The following is a 23,522-nucleotide window of genomic DNA, read 5'->3' as shown; positions in this document are numbered from 1 at the left end:
AGCTAACGTTTCGCCGTTATCGCCTTCTTGTGAGCTTGGAAGGTCGGAGACACATAAGAAATATACATAAGCTTCTAAACACCTCATCATAAGACAAGCTACCATTCAAAAAGTAGATTCAGACTGGAAAAGAGAACTGCGAAACCGTCAACACTTCCGCAATAGTCGCACGTCTGTGATGACACCAGATAGCCCCACATTGGGAGAGTTCTGTTAGTAGTAGTGAAATGCAGTGTACCACGATTTTGACGTGGTGTGGAACCCACGGCGGAACCGCTGAGTTCGGGTAGTGGATTGAGGAACTCGGCCTGGTTCCGCCCATCATTCCCTTACTGTCGTAATAAATGACGTGGGATCCGCTTTAGTTCGTACGAGACACACTTTTATGTACAGTAGCCTATTCGTTGGTTTTACTTGAACAGGCTGGTGGGAAGACATCACCAATCTTCATCTTGCATCTGGATGCAGCGCATACACAAAAATGCCACGTAGCAATTAAAATCGTCGTGCTATCGGAATGCAAGGTTCCTAAACAGTGGAAGACCAGCAAGACCGTGTTGTTGTATAAGAAGAGAGACCCACATGACATCGACAACTATCGTCCAATCTGCTTACTGTCTGTCATCTACAAGCTCTTTACAAGAGTAATCCTAAACAGGATAGAAAGAACATTATATGAAGGACAGCCATGCGAGCGAGCAGGGTTTTCGAAAAGGGTTTAGTACGATTGACCACATAAATACAGTTTCAAAATTCATAGAAGTATCGCGAGAGCACAAGACGCCGCTGGTATCTCACTTTCATCGATTTAAAGAAAGCCTTTGTACAGTTGAGACCGAAACGGTCATGGAGGTCTTGGACAACCAAGGCGTCGACTCCATACATAAAGATACTTCGTGAGTTGTTTAGCAACGTCACTACCAAAATTTCCCCATTCCACAATGATGTCATAATCGACGTGAGGAGAAGGGTTCGTCAGGGTGACACAGTTCCACCCAAAATATTTAGTGCCGCTCTCGAGAACGCGATGCGAGGATTGGAATGGGATGACATGACAGTGAAAGTTGACATTTACATCATCTTCGTTTCGCTGATGACATCGTTCTTATATGATAACAACAAGCATCAATCAGGCGGAACGGATGCTGGCCGAATTTGATGAAACGTGTATAAAGATCGGTCTTTGGCTGAAACTAGACAAGGTGATGCTTATGAAGGACGGATGGGTTTCTCATGCCCCATTCACGCTCAACGGAACGAACATATCCGAATGCTCCAGCTATGCATATTTAGGTCGAGAAATTAACACGATGAACGACCTACCACAAGGACAAAGAAAGGAAAGGGCACAAGGAAACGAGTGGCTTGGGGAGCAATCAAGAGCATCGAGGATATAGTGAAGAGAACCAAGAACATCCGGATCCGTGCTCGCCTATTCAACACCACCGTTCCTCCTACTTTGACCTACGCTTCAGAAAAGTGGGCATTTCGCGAGCAGGAGGAAAATGCGATCGGCGTCATAGAAGGCGGAATTGAAATATGATGCTAGGAGTAACCCGCAAATGAAAGAATCGATTCGAAGTTCACTCACGTCTCTACGTCACCGATCGAAGATCAGTGAGGCTGCAGCATATACAAACGAAAGCACAATTAGGTGGGTCGGACACGTGATGCATTTCAAAGACAACCGTCGGACCAGAGCCGCAAGCGACTGAATACCGCGCGACATCAAACGCACCACAGGAAGACCTCTTCACGATGTCCTTCGAAGAAAAGCACGACGCTCTTCGAGTTCCTGGCGAGAAGAGATGCCACGGAGCAATACTTGCGCGCGATCGGGACAAGTGGAAGCGTTACTGGTGCCTTCTCGAGCAAATCGATGAACAAAGGGAGCACAGGTGACAAGTGAGTTCTTTTATAGGAACATTACGTGCCTTGCTTCTCCAATGTTTTACTATCAAGTGATAAAGTAATCTACACCCACAGTCATACATCCTCTGCTCCTATCAAACATAATGACATGGACATAATGCACAGTAGGGGTTAGACATATGCAAGTTTCTGTCTAAAATTGGCTCTTTCGATGCTTGGCACTGCGCTGAGTCCCCTTTGTGTTCTTTAACGGTATAATCTTCTGGAGAAGCAGTATGCTCGGATTCATTAATTTACCACGAAGTACTAAATTACTGCACAATACACAAAGTGCACAAAGTACTTTATTGTCAAAGTACTCTCCTGGGCCTCAGTTGAAACATTTAATAATGTCTTAAACATGTAAGCAATACTTGCGCATTTGCTTTGTATGGATATGCGGGAAAACAGCGAACTAGTATATTACTACTGTTGGGTTTCCTTCTGGAGAAGAAGTATGCTGGGTCGGATCCATTAATTTACCACAAAATTTAATTATTTAACAGTATGCAGCGCTTTTTGGCATGATTTCTCGAACTGAGAGGAGTTCGAGATTTCCAACTCTCTTAAAAATCGAAAGTCTAGTTAAGGAAAGACTACTGGTAGGATTCCCCCTTATTGGCAAAACCCAAGTGTAGTGGTTAGAGGTTCCGATTTTTGCACGATCGATCGGAGGTTCGAATCCGCCCAGCGCTCACCAAGCCTTTCATCCCTCAGGGCTCGATAAATTGGTACCAGACTTGTCTAGGAGGATGAAAACACTGACTTGACACATCGGCTAGCTACCGCAAGTCATTGTATAGGCCAGTTGCACGTTAGTAAAAGCTCAAACGATTCAGAATTGAAGTGAACGTGGGGGCGCATCCCAAGCGGATTGATTAACGCCAGAAACTGTGTCCTTTATCCTTTTACCCTATACAACGGGCCCTAAGCCTCAGACGTTGGATAACATGGCGAACAGTAAAAGGTGATAAAAGCTCAGGTTCCTCGAAACATCTTTGATTCTGGATCAATGGGACACGAATACGACTCTGCATAGAGACTATCTCAGACTTTGTTTCTTCAACGCAAAAGCAGTGCCTTTAAGCGCCAACCTACAAACTTTCCTCGAATACAGAATTGGCAGTGTAGTGACCTGAGCTGCCCGTTCATGTCCAAATGGGAGCCACCTGTAATGAAATCGGAAACACTTGTTGTGTCGCGGTTATCTCGATGATTGTAGCATTATGTGTTCCACCAAAAGCTGTATTACACGTCTGTTTCGGCCTTCTCAATCAACAATCGCCATATATAAAATTTAGACCTCAAACAAACTGACTACGTCTCTTGAATATACTTGCACTTTCCCCCAAAAAAATTTGAGAAGCACTTTTTTCCGTCGCAGTTCGGGACCCGAACTGCGACGGAATAAAGTGCTTCTCAAATTCACCCCATTATGAGGAGTTGAAGCGTTGTGACCGTGCTTTTATCAGGCGAAAAAGACTCCGTTCTATTGAAAGGTTTAGAATAGGAGGAACCATGTAGTCACACTGGCATTTGAACAGTGAGCATTTCCTTATTTTTCTGGAATCATCAGGAACGTCTAAGCAAACAGTACGAATAGGATATTTTAGCTGGTCACATATTTCATATTAATATTTCTACCATCACATGTAGGTCATAGCCTAAATATGATGGTAGAATGCACATGTACAATAACATACGCAACATACACATACGCAATCAACGCTAGAACGAGGGCCAATTTTTTCTCACCATCTCAACCTATTTCTACCGCGGTTCTGCGGAAAATCGTATGCAATTTTCAATAAGTTGAAGATCGTTTCTGTAGGTACAAAATCAAATCAGATCAAATGTACTGAGATTACCTAGCAGCAGTTCAAAACAACTCCACCTATACCCTTCCTACGTACTTTTCTAGACCACAGGAATCTAACGCCGCGGTGGATACTAGATTCCGACTTTTTGCACATGTTTTTCAAAGTTTTAGATAACTACACACAGAGAAAGTGTAACCTAAATATCACATGAGAAAAGCGATTGGGCACTAGGGAAATCCTTGAGGTTGTCGAGTGAAAAGCTATCAGATTATCTACTGGTGACAAGGGTAGGGAAGTTGAAGTCACTGCCCGTCGTCTAGACGGAGAACTCACATTATGTCACCTTTAAGACAACCCACTCTAGTGCCCTCCCACTGTCGAAGAATTTCTGGGGCAATACCGTAGACTCGATAGAGTACGAATAAGTACCAGTAACTAAACCCATTTACCATTCTAGACTGCCACTCGGATTCAAGCAGAGTAATCTATGTGTACCCTGTCCTGTTACCCCTAAAAACATATGAGTTGACCTCTCACAGCGTGAAGATTCTTTATCTTTCAAGATTAAACTTATCATGAGCTGCGTTGGAGACCCCACAGATCATTAGATGCTTGGTTCTTGAAAACAGTGTTGGTGCAATAGCTGAAATACGTACAAGCTCATTTTACGGACATACGTTCTCTGAAGCACATGAACAACGAACGTTCTTCAGAGACAATATGTGTAATGGTCTTTCAATGCCACTGCTTCGCACACAAACGTTTCCAATCACTTCGCCATGCAGGGAATTTTTAAACTTTTATCTGAACACCACAGTTCAATCAACCTGTATGGCTTTTCCGTGATGGTTGTGCTGTGGAAATGTCTCTTGTGATGGTCGGAAAACTTTTCTACGCAAATTAAGGGATTTGCTATGGGACAACGGTTACCACCAACGTTTGCCATTGCTTTCATGGCTGAAATTGAAGCATCGATTTGGGAAACACGTCCTTTGCTTATTTCAGATACATTGATGAGTGTTTTCTTGTCTCGTCCACTCAAGCAGAGATAGACAATTGTCTTAAGCTACTAAATGAACAGTCCCGAGTGCTCATGTAACACAACATGCAGTATTTCCAAACGAGTATCTGAGACAGAGTGCATAGAACAAAGTAGTCGCATCGCAAACCACAGTGACATGAATATCATACTTCACTATATTTCTGCTCATCCAGCACAGGTTAAAAGATCGGTAGTACAAAATATGTTTCGCACACCCACCTCCGTTTGCATCGAAAGAGAAAAAAGACAGGAATCTATCGAGCTTGCTAGTAAAATTGTCAGCAGTGGCTTCAATGCGGTATATGAGTAAAAGAGCACAAACCCGAAGCAAATCTAATATGGAGGAAGTACCCTTTTGCATACCATTTGCTTACGATGACATTAGCGATGACATTCGGCAGTGTCTGAGGAAAGCAACAATCGCTTATATGACCATATTTTCACTATGCCAGAGTGCCGAATATGCCCGGATAACAGAATAGATGACTGCATGAGTTCATGTGTTATTCAAGTGTTTCCTGATTTTCTGCACGCAGTGACGAATACATAGGAGAAAGAGCTAGACCGCTGTGTATTCGAGTCAAAGAACACCTGGACGACAAAGGAAAATCTACTCCACTGCAGTAGGTGGACATAGGGTAGGGCGTCATAACGGGGAAAAATTTGAAGTTAAGATCACGATACTGATCCGAGCACTGCGGCGCGCGAAGCGTTTTGGATCCATTTCAAGACGCAAGATATGAAACAGTACCTTTGTATTAAGAGGAAACCCGACCGTTACTTAAAGCTGATATTTGATTGCGTTAGCCACCTCACTACGAGTTTCTAGCGGCAGCAGGGAAGTCATCTGATCCTAAGGTACGATCTACACTTCTACTTGTAGCTATGAGACCAAACAGCAGACTTAAGATTTTCTTTGTTGGGCCGATAGGACAACTGACCAGATAAATCATTTTCAATTTCATTCTTTCAGACTCTGAAGAAGGCGAGCTTGCCGAAACGATAGCTGCGAATAAAGGGTTACAACAACCTCGGCCCTATTTAAGAATACAAGTACTATCTGCTTCCGTTAATCACTTTAAACAATGCTGGGCCTAATTTTTTTGAGATATCCATCTTTAAACAAACAACAAACAACAACACACAGCACAGGAAAATTGAAAAACTGATAAAAGGCACGTTCATATTTCTATAGAATTCTAAAGCACTAAACAAAAAGCAGGTGATAGTTATGGCCTCAGCATAGAGAATGCCACGTAACATGGCAGAGTATTTCCAAAGAAAAAAGACTTTTCCACCAACTCGGAGATGAAATGTGAGGTTCAGCACACAATATTATGCTACGTAAGTGTGCTTAATAATTAGATTAACTTAAGATTAAGTGTGCCACTTCAACTGAATTATTGAGTTCCCATATACCGAATGTTTCACTATAATCTTGTTCTCTTCTCTAAGAAGCATGTACAGTCACCTCCAAGTGCTCTGATGAGCATGTCAGCACAAGTGTCATCGATTGATGGTGCTGTCAGAGCGACAGGGAAATGATGTCTGTATTCGACGCGGGCACGCAACGACAGCTTGGTTGAACGCTTGTTATAGATGTTGACTACCAGTTGCTGCTTTTCCGGTCCTGCAGATCTTATAGATGTACCTCATTCCTATGCAATACGTCCGTAGTTATCTTCTGTCTTTGGCAGTAGAAGTACATCTCATAATGTATGAAATAGATAAACAAATATGAGCCTAAATTGAGAAAAAAAAACATTAAAACACAAATACCAGTTGTAAAAACAACCAATCATTTATCGAAGCAAGAGAAGAAGTACAATGTTAACGCATATGGAGCTGTTTCAATTAGGATGGAGCTCGTCAGTCCTTCGATTCTTCTCATAATCCATGCAATCGATTTCTGTAATAATTAACCATTAAAAAACGAAGAGTGTCCTGAAGAAAGTGTGATTTCGCTTAGTTCGCGCACAACCGCTGAGCAACCACGTCAGCACCACAATGTCTAAGTTTCACCCAATTCTGAAATCAAAAGGTGAGTGCGGCTCAAGCACGATCCCCATGTTTCACCGTTTTTTGTCACTAACTGAAAGATAGCAAGCAGTCCTCGAAAGCGTAATCTACTGCTACTTTGTGTTCCTAAAATACAGTCGCCGGCAAAACCATGAAACCCTGCCTTTTCTGCGGCGACGCATGTTCTAAAATTAAGTAAGTTTAATATTTTACACAAAAACTCAACAAATCTATACTGATGCATAAAGAAACATGAGCAACGTTTGTATGGAATGGAATTTGCTAATTTTTTTTACAATCCGTAAAAATAAAAAAAACACATATCATCCTTTTGTTCGAGACCATCTTAAATAATTATTGTACAGTTTTCTTAGTGCAATACCTAGCAACAACATGAACTTATTATCTTTCTAAACACAGTCTATACTCTGGATTCAGAAGTATGCAATTCGTGATAATTTTCTCTCTAGATCTATTTCCAACCAAAAAACTGCAGCGAACTAATCACTGATATATTTCCCGCTGATTTTTTTCTTCCTTTGTGAAAATATTTTTTTCGATCCCTCGCATTGTTTCCTTTCATGTTTTGTCATCATTTACAAAAATGTTTTCCATGCCTTATTCATTGCTTTTCGTACACAGTTTTGTTTTAGAACTTTCAATAAATCCGAAATACAAGTTTTGCTGAATTTACCCTATTTTTATCTTCTTATCATAGTATTTTAATACAAAAAAGACACGGAAATCAATGAAATAAAAAAAAATTGAACGTAGTATTTTTTGGGGCAAAAAAATCTCTTTTAAAAATTACCAGTATAACAAGCTCTACTTAATCTTTTCGTAGATTATTTATTTTCGTGATTGTGGCCAAACACAAATGGAGCCCCGCCGGCCAGTGTTACTTATAGAGGAATGTCATAGAACGATTTCATTCCTGTAATAAAAAGCTGGGGTGCAAATTTGTCTGTCTATTTGTATGTCTGGTCTATTTTTAGTGGAAAAAGTGTATTTTATTTTAGCGTCCTGCACAAACAATTATGAACGTATCTTGTTCCACGAAAAATCAGTATGCACCAGGTTTCACGTGTTTAACTCCTCGGAGTGCAGTAGAAAGCAAAGGTTGCTACACCCCTACAACTCAGTAGGACCACTTATTTGGAAAACTATGGATCTATTTGCATTAATGCGATAAACACTAATTTATAGGGGATAATAGCTTCTAGAAACGACATCTCCTAGACGATATCCACGTCCGCGCCAACAGTACATTCGTTATAATGTATGCACTATCAGTTTAGTCATTATACTTGTAATTCTCTGTTGTTCCATTGTAAAAGTGATGAACGGATATAGTGCACAGGTTCCGCGACCTCTTATCACTGCACCAGAACCGTCCATAACCTGTATGGTCGGTGGTACGAAACTGGCCTGGATCTACTAAGCTACCAACTATTGTGAATTGATTTAAAACGCGTTGACGCGGTGTCTGGTGGTAATCATTCCCGCTGGGATATACTGTAGTACAGTATATCACACATACAAACAAATAAGGGATATAAATATATGCAGGACGAAGTATTACTGTTGGGAGTTATTACCCCAGACACTTGTCCTTGACCCTTATTCCGTTCCACGTTATAATCCCCCTTACAACTCAACAATTACACTAAACTTATTGAACCGGGTGTAGCGCAGCCGGTGAGGTTTCGTTGTCTGCACAAACGATCGGAGGTTCGAACCCGCCCTTGTGCTCACCAAGCCTTTCGTCCCTCCGGGGAAGATAAATTGGCACCAGACCTGTCTGGGAGGGTAAAGAGACTGACTCGACACGTCGGCTACAGGCCAGATACACGTTCGCAAAGCTCAAACGAAAAAGTGAACGTGGTGGTGCATCCCAAGCGGATTGACTAACTCAAGACACTTTATCCTTTATCATTTAACCTTGTTGTCAGGTACCTTATGACCCATATACCTTGCACAACTTTCGACCTTCATGTTGCTATTACTGTAGATGATGCGCGCTTGGAAACAAAACACCGTTATAGGAAACTATCTCATCTCAACCCCGCGTTAAAGACATCACCCCACGAATCTGAGGTGGTGCAGATTTCAGGTGGAGTATTCTTATAAGAGATAGTAGATTATGGAGAGGAGGGTGATTTCGTCCATTTCTTCCTAATTGCCTTAAAAAAACGGCCCGGAAGATGCGGCGCCGCACAAGGCTGGTGCGCTCCAGTCGAATTCCTGGTGGAAATAGTGCGCCAGAACGCCACAAGCCGTATCTTCCGGGCGGTTTTTTTACGGCAATTAGGAAGAAATGGACGGAATCACCCCTCTCCATAATCTACGATCCCGTATACGAATGCTGCACCTAAAATCCGTACCACCTCAGATTCGTAGAGTGATGCCTTTAAGGAATATCGATCTTATTTTCGTTTCTTTTCCCTCCAACACATTTATTCTCCACCAGTAATTCAATCAGGCAGTACAAGAAACAAAGGTAGTTACAGATCCAGCTAAATTTGTAAAAACTCGAAAAAGAAAGAAAGTGCGAAGCCGTCGTCTGATTGATTTACATTCACCTTCGCCAATAATTCTTGGCAAAGAAATGGAATTGAAATCTAAAATGGGAGAAATGACGTTCCCTCTAGAAATAAGAAAGAAACTCTTAATGCAGTAAATCTTTTAAATTTTATTGCTTATTACAGAAATCCTACCCAACTTCTTGGTCATCGCCAGGTTTCAAATTCATTCATAGTTTTCACTCCGTAGATTCTACTATTTTACGGAATATTTTGCGATTATCTGGTGAAAATTTTCCTCATTTCCGAGTGGGCGGTCCCCTTACATTTTCGTTGAAGAAAGAGCACTTATTGAGAAAACTGCGGTCTTTCTTAGTGACAGCGAATCAGATTAAAGATGAATTAGATGACAGGAATTTTTCTGGCTGTTTTTCTTTTCCTGGAATATTCGTTTCAGGGTTACGAATTATAAAGTGCTTTCTTTCCACGCGTACTTTAAATCAATTAGCATTTTCGAAGGAATTCATCATGTTGATCTTTAGCATTCTGAATATTAGAAGTACAGTAACAAAGTCTATGCACCAAAATATTCAAAGACACTGTAGGCCCTGCTCTCGGATCCGTTTCTTATTCTACAGCATTATGTTTGCGACGAGATCAGCGAAGCGTACACGGCTGTTCCTGCGATTTGGAATGAACTTTTGTTCATTTATCCGTTCGAGACCTGCTCCGGTGAGCGAAGCGGTCATTTTTTTTGTGTTGAATTACCATAAAACTTCTCATAAAATTGTTTTCACCGTTGAATAATGCACTATCACGGGATAATTTGGCACAGAGTCGGATTAGCAATAGCTGCGAATTACGCACGGATTTTATTTTTGTGGATATAATTACGCCTAGAAGTCACCACAAAAAAAGAAGTGGAATACGAATGGATGTACATCTACTGCTAGTACAACTGAACTGGAAGGTAACGGTTCAATTGAATTTCTAATGCTAAACACCTTCTATTGATGATTCTAGTAGACTTTTGACCGTGGTTCGCAACGGGTTTATTACAACGAAGACGCAGAGCTCTCCCTGCAAATCCAGGAATCAGAGGCTTCAGGAGCACTGAGGGCCACAGTCTATCCAACAAAATAGCTCCCTGCATCCATTTATGAAATGAAAATGCACGCACGGACCACCGGTTAAATCACGCCTCGAGACAGCTGCGTATGTATTGTCCTCCATATGAGCCATGAACATTTCACCCGTTTGCACTTCATTGCCAATACAAGAAGAGTTGGTTCTCCGGATACACTGGGGTCTCTATGATGCTCGAAACGACCCTTCTTTTTTCGATCGCTTTGTACGTATAGGAAAGAGAAGGGTCGAAAAAAACTGTATAAAACCTTGCCATAACTCTAGTGAGCCTTGGCCCGTCTTGTTTTTGTTTCATGACACTCCTATGGTATTTTTTCACATAAATAAATGAATAACTATATGTAGGTGTTCGCACTTCACTTGTTTGGTCTGTTTCACCAAGATAAATAAAGAAACAAAGTATATTGTATTTTTGATAGTACTTATTACCTGCAGTAGAATATATATGGAATGGTTCGTGTGATTGTTTTCATGACCAGCAACGTATCCAGACTTATCCAGACATGCAGGAGGTTAAAAAATCCACTGTTGAGATGTGCCCAAAATTCTTTCAGTAGAATAAGAGAGGGAAATGTTGCATGATTTTGAGCCTAGGCAGAAAAATCTGTACATTGCTTGCGTTTGCGTTTGCTTACAGAATAAAATAAATTTCTAGAGAATATGATTAGTGCAGAGAATTCCAATAAAAGGATCTCTGCGTGAGGAGATGGTGATGGGAATGAAATTCACAAGGGTAGGGGAGATCTCGAAATAAATTCTCAAAAGTGCGTTAATAGAGTAAGCGAGTGTTTCCCCCAACGATGCAACTGATTGCGCTGCAGAACGCACTGAGCCCCATCCCCGTCCGTCCGTCGTCCACTGCTCTGCCAGTAAAACCCAAATAGAAAGCGCCATCCGCACAATTGCGAGTGCATTGCGGACTACCTCTGTAGTAGGACTCTGTAGTAAGTTGCATCGTTGGGCTGATATGCACGCGTTTTTTGTTGATTTATAGGCGGAATTGATTACTCTCATACTCGTAAACTCAACTCCCTTCCATTATCTCCCTTCCTTGTTGGATAAAGGTAAAGAAAAATGATAAAGGATGAACTTCCAGCGTTTATGAACGCGTACTGGCCATTTAGTGATATGCGAGAGCCAACGAATGTGTTGAGCAGGGTTTTCATTTCGAACCAACAATTCATCGTGCAGCCACAGCGTAACCTGCTACCGACTGCGCTACGTTTGCTTACCTCCTTACGAGACCGTAGTAAAACCCTTCATAGAAAAGACTAACATCGAAAGCAAAAATTCTAGCAAGATCTTTGATCACAGGAGAAAACTACTTGGAAATATTGTAGTGTGGGTTATTTCTGGAAAATATTACTGTTTCTCAAAGAAGGGAAAAATATTACTATAATGACTTATTTCCCCAAGTGAATGTAATCTCGGGATGTTTTTTTTTCTAGAGGGAAGATTTGAAAGACTTGTATAAAACCCATAAGTTAACTTGAATCTTTTGCACTCAAAACAAATACACTTCTCATGCGATATTAGATTTCTTTTCATTTTAAACTTTCATTCTGGTTTTATAATTGTCAAAATAATATTATTTAAATTTCTTTTACCTCGGTAATTAGTTGTTTGCATATCGGAGTTACTGCTAGACATCTACCAGTTTATATGTTTTTTCAAAGATCTAGGTTGCTGCAAGCATCCTGACCTCATCAGACGAACAATCCAGTCTACTGTACACCGCTAGCATGGGTGGGTGCTCCAGCTGCATGCCTAAAAAAGCGCACGAAGAAATTGGCTCTGGGACTTTGTACGGTGGAGCACTTGCTCGCTTCATTAAGCATACATCTACCGTACTTCCTTCAACGCAGCACAGTGGGACAGTATCACGAAGGTCGCAAATTTTTTTTCTTATCTAGAAGTTTTTATTTGCGTTTTTTTCTGCAGATACGCTACACATGTCATTGCTCAATGTTTAGAAAAGTTGTGCAGCACGAATGTCCACAAGAAATTACAACATGCACTTTCTTCTATCCAGATTTTCTACTTCTTAACAATACTTTCGGTTTGGAAGTCTTTCAAGCAGTACAATCGGTTGGCTAACTGTGCGACTGCGTTTTTATAACTTGATTTATATTCAAAATTGCTTTCTACGAGATGAAATTATAGAAAACAGACAAGCCAGTAATAGCCAGTCTTGCCAGTTGCCCCTCTCAATTGCAATAGAGTAGGAACATGAAAAGCTGGTTGTTCTATTGTCCAACCTTTCAGCAGGTTCCAAAAATTGAAAATTTGAGGATCTGCTGAAGCATTTGGAGGAATTTCCAGTGCAAAGTCATATTCTCTAAACGAGCTTAGATTTAGGAAGTAGATATCCAGAAAATTAGGAAACGGTATTGTTACATCGAATTCTCTAACGAAGCACCTAATAACGTCTTGCGATGCAAGAGATGCAATACTAAGACGCGACCTTCCTATCGCCCTATCGGAGACACGACGCGTGTGCCTGCTCTCGCATACGTGACACGTTAATAGATGTCTCGTAGGAGGTTCCAGCCCGACGACGCCATTTCCCACGCCGGTGCTCTGGATAATCTCTGAATAGAGAGTCGTGATCGCGATCATACTAGTGAATTAAATCCCTAAATTCGTGGGTGGAGAGATCCCAACACCTTCAGTTTCGTGTGATGCTATCCTCAGGCGGTTTTATTTTGTTTGTGGAGAACAGACACCTCTGATTGCTGAGTTTATTTCACGTTTTTTTTTTCTGCTAGTCTTAAAAACAAATGGGAGAAAACTTGATATAAACTACTTTCCAGAACGCCACCTCCAGGTCTTAAAATTAAATCCGTTTCGATAATGGCTATTAGATAAAGAGGCTTTTATTCGATCATCGGTTTAACGAATACCCAACAGTTCTCAACGAAATGCATCGTGTAACATTTCGATCTCACGATGCGGACTTGTTGGGCTGCTCCGCCTTAACAACATTGGAAAACATGGGCAGAAATTAATGTCTGGTTATGGCTAGCAATTTGCGCTAAGTTTGGAGTGATCGTCGGAGACAAAACTAAAAACAATTTTTTCCTCGATGATGAGCCTGCTGGTAGTTGTCTACGAAAATAGCTGCTCTGGAAATGAGGAGCATCTGGATGAAGAGGGATCGCACAAAGACCACCCATTTTGCTCCTTCAAAACTGCTTCAAAACTAAATCTAGATGCTTGTTAATGAAACAACGTAACTATTACGCTTAGTTGAAGGGCGTATTTAAGAAAAAGCTACATATTACGCCCTTTCTACCATCGAGTGAAGTGTATTTTGTGAAATAAGGAAGTTATTTGCAAGTATCAAAACGGAAACGGCAAATATCTCCTACAAATTCGGAAATGGCCGGCATTAGCAGCACTACAGGTATCAGATTACCCGACGAGATAACTCTTTGCACTTTTGGTATTGACGAAATGAAAAATAGAAGTGACGTAGATTAATAATGGAATTACTTGATAGGAAGCTTCACACAAAGAAACTTTTTAGGAATGATGAAATCATTCCGTGCATTCATTTCGTCAATCCTGTGAGCGTCAGGAGTTGCCAGTTAAATTGAGCTTTTGAGGATTGGGATTGTTTACGTTTTCACCCTCACTCCTAAGACCCTTGTTGCTAACTTGTGTGCTAAAGAATAAAGGATAAAGGATAGAGTTTCTGGCGTTAATCAATCCGCTTGGGATGCGCCCCCACGTTCACTTCAATTCAGAATCATTTGAGGTTTACGAACGTGTAACTGGCCTACACAATGACTTCCGGTGGCTATCAGTGTTTTTATCCTCCCAGACATCCCAAACAAGTCTGGTACCAATTTATCGACCCCGGAGGGATGAACGGCTTGGTGAGCACTATGGCGGATTCATGGATGCATTATAATTGGGTGGTCGAAAATATCCGTATCTGTTCTGTGTATATTAACAAACCACTGCATGTTTCGGTATTACATAGGTTATCGATCTTCTTGGTCGTATTTTCTTCACATAAACTATCAAATTCTCACTAGAATCAGCAAATTTTACAAAAATTCCTCTAAAGCTTCTTACAGTACTGAATTAATATACGAAAATATGGTGAGTTTAAGTTGAGTAGGAAAACAAACTACTCCAAAGACCGGTTTCTGGTCTTTTTCTTTTATTCGTACGAGTAGCTGGACTTTTTAATTAAAACAATTCATGACATTTTTAAGCTAAGCTTATGCGATAAACGAACGATGCGAAAATATGAAACGGACGTTGTGCTAATCGGCCCGCGTGGTAGAAAGAGACGTCTCCCTAGTGTCTTTGTAGTGTTTTTTTTCGTGCTCCTCAACGATCCCCATTACGTGTGCTCATCTGGTAAGAAACATAACACAACCGAAGGAACCAAACAGACTTAAATTACATTTGAGCGTAACAAATTATACATGGTAGATTTGGTCATTGGACAGCTTGTTCTCCGATAACATAGACGAAGATTTAGGTCTCAGCCCGCCCACTCAAGGAGAAACTCTACAGTGAAGCCCAATCGGGCAGGATTACATCTTTAATCCAATGATTAGCAAGGTGTTCGGATGGAACCTGAATGTAGCTTCAAAAATCTAAAGTTTTAAGCATCTTCTTATGAGATGTTGAACATCAAGCTTATTCTTATCGTTATATAGATATTCCTATAGTTTTATTGAACCTGATGTCTATTATTTAATCATAGATCTAATATTATTTTAATATAGTTATGATATGATGTTAATATCATTATATTATACTATATTGAAATACCAGATGTAACGATTTACTTAAAATGAACTAGTTTTCAAAATTAAACAAAACATTTGTTAGTATATCTTAGGCTTCAGTCAATGATGTATTCACTCTATTTATCAATCGGCAAACTGATGCCCCTTTTTTCAACTCCAGATCTGTACAGTGAAGATTGTTCCTGAGTCCAAAAAATTTGAACATGAAATCCGTGAAATCCAAGAAATTACTTTCCACCATCCCTCAGACGTTTTTGTTGGTCTTAATACGCAGGAACATTCGTTTCATGGCGAGTTCATAAAGGTTTCACATCCCTTTGTCTCCTACAAATTAGCCTAATTTAAAAATCCTAAGAAAAACTCACATAAATCTGTTATAGATGAAGGCGGGACCAGGCAAAGCACGATATGGTCGCTCGAAGTACGCTTCACGTTGGCTTCGTTCATATCTTTCTAAGGGGAGATCTTGAAGGACAAAGCTGAGAGTGAGGCAGACGATAGCGCACCAGACTAGCACGGAACGAACGAAGCCCATCTGAAATCAGCGAAATCGGCGTAGAAAGTCTACCGGGTGTGGACAGAACGACATTTCACGAGGATTCCTGCGTGGAAACCTGCCACAGACTAAATCGTTGTATATTTGTTCGAAAGTAGGGGTTCTGTCAGTATTTGCTCTTTGTTGGCTTCGCAAAAATAAATGTTGGTAATTGAAATCCGTCAAATGCAATTCGAAACGAGAGATCAAGTGGAAGCCGGATAGAATTTCAGTCGGGAGCAAATATTTCAGTAATTCTTCTGTTGTGTTCTTCTGAGAAAAGCGCGTCTTACAATCTAAACGAATTATGTTTGGGAGGATCCTATTAGCATGCGAAAAATGTTCGTAGAACCGACTGCGGGACCAATTTTTAACCGATGGCAAACTGTAGGAATAATGACCTGACGCAAAAATGTTCAAATGTTTTCAATGTTACTTCACGCCTATCGAAGACCAAGCGCGTCCGCTCCTCATTTTGTACTTTTGATTTTGACTCCAAGATTTCCATGTCGTCCATGTGATTAGTTACATTTCGCTTCTGATGATTTTTTTTCAATCGAGGGCAGCGCAAAAGAAGGATCTTTTTCAAAAGGGCAGCGCACATAAAATCATTCAGGATTCTCTAACAAATTGTTTTGAATAGACATCACACATCATCCTTTGTAAACATCACATGTGTTTTTTTTTTCTTGAAGAATTTGACAGAAATGGATGTGAGATAGGTAAAATATAAAATAAAATAAAATAAAATAGCTAATAAAAAATAGAAGATCGCAGACGCCTCACCACCAGCTGTAAATACAGAAGGATTACAAATCACTTTGGATAGAATTAAAAGAAGTAATGCGATGAAGTGAAGTGATCCAAGAAACACAAGCGTTGAGAAAATGGTCTCATTTGACCTTCGCCCACGCCTTACGTTTTGTTGTTGCGCTTTGAGAAATGTTTAGAGGCTATTCACTTCCGACATGTATATATGTACACACATGACTGCATAAAATTGGGTGAGATCAACAAAGCCGAACTGGTCGCCGTCAATTTCCAGCTAATTCAAGGATGCAAATGAGGTTCGAGAGAGAGAGAGTTTGAGTTGCGCGTGAAACATTTCACAGCTGCTCGAAAACTATGGTCGGAACACCTTAGCGAGCTAGGGAAGTAATTGGAATCGCTCTAAAAGGGGCGTATAAGGAAACCAACGCTCCACCCGATTTTTTCCAGACCTAGAGGTATGACCACGCCCTTCCCTCTTCATCTAAAACTCGGCTACTGTAGTAGACCTTATGGAAAATATCTAGAACTATCAAGGAAGTCAATGAATATGCTATAATCAAGGAAGTCAATGAATATGCTATAATAAATGAGAGATAGTAGTTTTCTACGACCAGCGGTTTTCTTAGCAAATGAGGTAGCGCATAATTGAAGAAGTTATGGATTGACCCATGTACTCCCTCGGGAAATCGGCTTCAGCCGCAAACGCGTCTGCCGAAGTTCCTTTGTTCACGGTTAGTTGAGGAAATTCCTTATCTGCCGGAATGAAAAGGCAGAGATCGGCGATGTTGGAGAGGGATTCGCTTGCGCACACCACAATGTCTGCATTAATTCCTGAACGGAATCACTTATATCGTAACCTTTACTTGTAAGTTTTCTTTTTGGAAAAACATCGTTCTGCACGCGGTAAATTCTCATAAAAAGGTAGGTTTGGTTAGTGACGGGGAAGGAAATTGCTAAATAGGCGTAAAGTTGAAGTTATCGAGAGTACGGTCGGTTGCAATCGTCAAATAAAGTCCTAGGCAACCTTGGAAAGAACATTTCACCACCTTACAACTAATTTCAACTGTCCTTTTATGGAATACGGAGATAAACGCCAAAATTTTATGAGTATAGTGAGCGTTTCAGCATAGAGCATAAACTGACCGCTGAGAAAATTTCGATTATGCGCATATACATAGTTGAAGGATATGACGTGATCTCACATTTTTCGGTTGTTTATGCATAAAATATGAATAAATTTGCTTGCCACACTAATTAGTTAACGCTTTCACAAATGTGGTGCTTTCGTTGTGGAGGCCAGAAATTCCCTTATCGATATTTCTTATTGGTTATTGGATTATTTATTAGAAATTACGGAGATTTTAGTACGTTTATTTTCTTGTTTTTCTCTATTTTTAGACGTTAGAACTCATTAATGTGTGTATTCTTGTGTACTCCCCGTTAGATACGCATTTGTTTTTACTTTATCTGTTTTTTTTCCATTCATTTCGTACGTATCGGTTTTTATTCTTCACCTTCTTGCTTTACATATTGCGCGATGTGCGTTATTCATGTGTAATATTGCATGCAGACAAATTTTGAAAACGGAGCTAAAAACAGAATTTATAGAATGCCCGGATAAAACACCAATTCTACCTTGGAATGATTCTAAAGGGTGAAGGACAAAGTAGCGGTTGGCGCTGATCAATCCCTTTGGGATGCACGAACGCGTCCGATTCCAATTCTGAATAATAGATGTTTATGAACGTTGTGAACGCAGTTTGAAAGGTGACCTGCGGAAATCAACCTCTTTATCGAGTGAATATCCTCATTTTCCCGGAGAACTATTGCACCAACGCATAAACCTAAGAGGTACGATAGCACGTACGATAGGTTCTGAACAATCGACCGTTTGGACCACTTACCACTGAACTACAGTCTCCTAACTACCTTCTCTCTACTAACATATAACCAATCTGATCTACCGTTTGTTTGTTTATTTATTTATTTACTAACCCTAATGGTGTGTCAAAAAGTGTCAAAAGGATGGGACAGAGGCAGATGCGAAACAAATACAGGAAAAATATAACACAAAGTGAAAAGACACGATAAATAGAAAATAATGAGCAGTTCCGTGTACGACCTCCGGTCTGGATAATTTGGTACTCAGTCCCATCCAGAGTTAGAAATGAAAATTCGAAAAGTGAAAATCTTTATAAACATTCTTCACCTTTTTTTTTCTTTCCTCTACATATGAATGATGATAACTACGCTCGAAAACATACTTTAAATGAGTGTTTTTCAAAAAAAAAAGAGGTAAAATAAAAAATGCCGTCTATTGCCTAATTAAGATACTGATTAGTTACATAATACATAATATATTTTCACTTTCCAAACTTCTATGCATCCAACAAATTTCCTCTACGTTATCAATGAGAAAGAACTAAAATTACATAAATAAGTAGGATATAGAAAACAAGCAGTCACTAAGAGGTTTGGGCGCGGCTGCATGGTTGCTGGTTCGAAATCCCCTGGTCCTGGATATGGCATCATTCGGGATCGATAGGTTGATACAAAAATTGTTCCTGGGGATAAAAACAATGAATAGATTAATCGGCTGGATTCCACCATCTACGATCTAGGCCGCACATTTTTGTTTTTTTTTTAAAGTAGAATTTGTGAATATTATATATATATATATATATGTTTATATATAATACCATATAATATATTTCTCTTCTCTACCTTTGAAGGGAAAATTGCTGAACCATCTGAGCGTTGGAGTGCTTCGTTCATCTCGCCTAATCCCCCAGTTGTTCCCTGATTCAATATATTGTTTTTCTCCATCCGTAACCATGTTTAATGATCGTCTAGATAATTACACATTTTCCGTAATGTTGTAAAACTCCTCATCGTGGATGGAACCAGGCAGCCATCATCTTCTTTGTTCGACTCCTATCAACGTTGTTTACACTTCCGATTTTTGTTTATTCGATGAAGAATTCTCCAATCACGTACACATGCATTCTAAGTAATGCGCTATAATGTTATGCTCTACACAGATTTACAACAGTAGCTCCTAGGGATATTTCCTCCACAGGTGAAAATCCATATTTGGATGAGTCCAAAGAAATGAAAAATATGAAGCCAATTTGAGATTGGGATGATAAGTTTTGAACTATAAGACAACATTTTCACGAGCATTTCCGACATGAACACATGTAAACAAGAAGAATTGAAGGGAATAAATAAATATGTGCATAGATAGCATGACAGAATAAAGAGAACCCAATGATCAATCCCATGGGAAGGCGTCCACGCAATCGACTTCAATTTAGAATTCATTTGAGGTTTGTGAACGCGTGTGCAGCCTTACAATGACTTACGGGGGCGAGCAGAGTTGTGTCCAGTCAGTGTTTTTATTCTTCCAGAGAAGTCTGGCAATGGTAATGACAAAAATGAAAAATACTCTTTATATAAAACAAACTCTTTTTTAAACTCATTCCTCTTCCATCAAAAGATGAGTGTAGCGAATTTGGTAAAAGGTTCAGTAGCCACTTGGTTGGCACTAGGCAATTTTGAACCAGTTGCAGCCAAACATCTTACCGACTGCGCCACACCTGTCCACCCGTATGTTAATGAAACTACAAAAATAAACAATGATATTCTAATAGGTTACTCGAATACGTTTCCGAAAGGCGGTACTAACTAGTACAAAGCGTACTTTTAAATGAATTTCCCAGTTATATGAAATTTAGAAAAATCTACGACTTCCATTGCACAGCAGACACTCATATGTGCTTGTGAAAATCTACTTATGTGTTTTCAATGTTCATTGTTCCTAAGAACTGCAAGCGGACATTTACGCCAAGCGGTGAGCTTATCGCCGACATGTTTTTGTTTTGTTTTATTAAAATCATCCTTTCACCAAAAGCTGATAATTATTTACCATCTTTTCCTTTGTTAAATTGTCCCTTTATCTTTCCTGCACACTATCAAAAATGTTTACGATAATGTAGATTTTCAGTTCGAATGTTGTCTCAGGAAATATCACAGGTTTTCGCAAAGGTGGTGCCTCACTGGTTACAAAAAGAATATTGTCCATGCATTGGTGATTTTCATTTACCGAATGGTCTGAACTGAAGGTAATTAGCAACAAACTGGGAATGTCGGTAATTGCGTGAAGGTAGCATATACCTGCATTAAAATGTACCTCCGTTTGCATTTTTTGTTTTAAAACCTCTTTTAACTTCTTCACTAATCTCTGTATTTTTTGAAATAAAATTTTAAGCCCAAAAGTACTTCTGAAAAATTATTAAAATTACGATTTTACGGAAAAACTCGAAGACATTTTTTGTGAAGAAAACTACATGATCAGACAAGTACAATGGTGTGAAACCACTCTAATCTTCTAATATTTTTCTATTTCTTACTGTATTACCTGTATTCGCATCATTCTTATTCATAAAGAGAAGAACTAAGTGGAATTAAAGAGTTAAAAACTAAGCAGAACTAAATGACTACAAAACTACACATGATGAGGTTCATTTTAATTATAAACAATAATATTGATGTTTAGGGATATGTACCGATCAAAAGGTGCCGATATCGACGATTTGTCAAAATCACTCAAACTGACTTGAAGTTGGATTTGTGAGTGCGTTTAGGAGAATTTTTCTCGCCCTGGAAGAGAGTTACTGGGGTGCGAGAATAAAAACACACACTTCTGACTTGCCCCTTAACATCTAATTCAGCTCTCAAGGGACTCCTAATAACTGCTGACTGTTGTTCTCCAACCACGATGACCTTTGCATCAACACGGAGTAGCTTATAGAAAATAGCAATGGATGTAGTAAACTAAAATAAAATCTCCGTGTGTGACTTTTAAAAACCTCGGGGCATGTTGAGGTTCTGATGAAACTTTATTGATTGACCGACATTTCGACAACTTCGTATTTATAAAAGACATGAAATTGGTCTTTGATGCTATGCATATCCCACTGAACTCTACTCTCGTTGCGAATTTTCGATATCGTTCTTAGTGCAACACACAAAAATCCAAACAGGAGAACAAACTGAGCAGTGTCATTGTTTAGCGCGGCTGGTGGACCACCGCATTCTTGCGGAATGAAACCCAATGCGAATGAGATCTATGCACTACGCATTATTTATTTATAATTAATTAATTCATATTCATTATGTGTCAAGTAGCTGCATGTGGAACAATTTTATAGCTCACAGAGTTTTACGAACGGCATAAAGTCATTAGTAATTGATAAGCATTCATCTCTGTTATTCACGGGTGGATTCCTGAGGGAAATCCACAATGATTCTGATGCCTTTCTAGCAAATATTTCTTTTTTCTATGGCTAAAATTGTTTGTTTTAATTCAAATTCATTTCCATCATGTTTACCTTTGTTCACATATGATCAAAACGAACAAACAAAAACGTTATTGTAATAATATTTCGACATGGTAAATGGTTTTTTGACACTATCTAGACATCAGTACTAAATACTAGATAGACGCGGCTGAAGTATAGAAACTTTTGGTCTAGTCAGTAAACGCATAATGACCCTTATAAACGAATGTCTTCAGTGCAACATATTCAAATGGTAAAGGAAATACAACTCTCAAATTAGAGGGCCAAAATCTTGCTCCAATACTTCCTATTTGCTTTATGAGCAGGCTAGAACAACCAGTAATAGAACGTCTTTCACAGATTTTCTGCCGATATATCGGTGATAATTCCAGTAAAACGCGTTGGCGCATCCCAAGTGGATTGATACGCCAGTGACTTTATCTTTTATCTTTATATCGGCGATTGCTTTATTGTAACATAGGCGTAATTCAAAATGGATGAAAATTTCAAAATTTTAAATGATCTATCGCAGTACATAAAACTCAGTCAAAATTCTGATAAACGCAACATCAGCTCATCCTGCTGGCGCTAAAAAGGCAATTGTCCGGAATATGGTCAAAACAATAGTAAAATACAACAACAGTAGAGCAATGTGTACAGGAGAAAGAGAACGTAAGGATCCACTGAAGCCAACTATAATCATAGCTAGTTTAAACGGTTACACGAGATCGAAACCCCACGCTCAATATCAAACTAGAAATGAAATGCCGAAGGCCCAACGTGGAGGTAGAATTCCCCTGTGCAAACCCTTGGTCTCCGATTCCTTACTTGTTGCGATAAACCGGCTTCTTTTGCGTGCACAATTGCAGGATTATGTTGTATCAGTGACCATCCTGAACGACGGCATCAAGAGACGGTTGGTTCGCAACAGACTTTACGATAAGTAATGTGTATCGGAGTGATGCGTTAATTGACCATTCGGTAAAACTGGAGACTGTACGAAGTAATTTATCGGATAGAATGCCTGACATACACTGCCATTTATATTAGAGAAACTGAAAGAATGTTGAGACTGCTCATCGAGGAGCATTTGCCTGGGAAAAGACGTGGAAACACGACATGACAGCATTAGGGCGCCACAAGAATGAGAAACGTGATGGAAAGAGTTTGGAATGAGGTGTACGATATTAACCTACGGGAAAGAAATATCTGCTAGGAAGGCATTAGAAGCATTCTAGAGTTCCGTCAGGATTCTATCCATGAATAACAGAAATGAGTGCTTACAGTGCTTATCAATTACTAATGCCTTTATGCCGTTCGTAAAACCTTGTGAACTATAAGTTTCCCACACGTGGTTTTTTGACACTATCCAGACATCAGTACTTGAGGATACTGCATAGTGCGTAGGTCTCATTCATCTCGCGTGACCATCTGTAAGAATGCTGTGGTTCACCAGCCCTGCTAGCTTCTCATACTGGTTTTTTTTTTTGGAGTTCTTGCATAGCGACGAGGCTTGACAAAGGGAGAGGTGGACTTTGATGAGATATGCATAGCATCGAAGAACTCTAACCATTTTCAGGCCCTTGATAAAACCGAAGTTGTCGAAACGTCAGACCAATAATAAAGTGTCACCAAACCTCGT

At 39.8% G+C, this 23,522-nt stretch overlaps 2 protein-coding genes across 3 annotated transcripts; one reads left to right on the top strand and one right to left on the bottom strand.

Moving 5' to 3' along the window:
• Positions 1-1,109: 1,109 nt before the first annotated feature.
• Positions 1,110-1,397, top strand: RB195_017621 (uncharacterized protein; the record flags this gene model as incomplete). 2 transcript variants are annotated; one of them, XM_064184694.1, is made up of 1 exon in its annotated part: positions 1,110-1,397. In XM_064184694.1, the coding sequence occupies one exon, from the start codon at positions 1,110-1,112 to the stop codon at positions 1,395-1,397; it is 288 nt and encodes a 95-aa protein (XP_064040574.1). The 2 variants fall into 2 exon arrangements, with proteins under 2 accessions (XP_064040574.1, XP_064040575.1); XM_064184693.1 differs by having other exon boundaries at positions 1,143-1,397.
• Positions 1,398-6,660: 5,263 nt separating this feature from the next.
• On the bottom strand, positions 6,661-22,970 carry RB195_017620 (uncharacterized protein; the record flags this gene model as incomplete). The annotated part of the gene is made up of 6 exons (XM_064184692.1): positions 6,661-6,682; positions 15,598-15,697; positions 15,759-15,767; positions 18,174-18,261; positions 22,709-22,773; positions 22,856-22,970. 6 exons carry the CDS (start codon positions 22,968-22,970, stop codon positions 6,661-6,663), a joined length of 399 nt encoding a protein of 132 aa, XP_064040573.1.
• Between the last annotated feature and the right edge of the window lie 552 nt (positions 22,971-23,522).

Source organism: Necator americanus, chromosome II (genome assembly GCF_031761385.1).
Source record: "Necator americanus strain Aroian chromosome II, whole genome shotgun sequence".
Classification (NCBI taxonomy): Eukaryota; Metazoa; Nematoda; class Chromadorea; order Rhabditida; family Ancylostomatidae; genus Necator; species Necator americanus.
The sequence above is the reverse complement of the archived record's forward strand: the minus strand, read 5'-3'. Positions and strand labels throughout refer to the sequence as shown.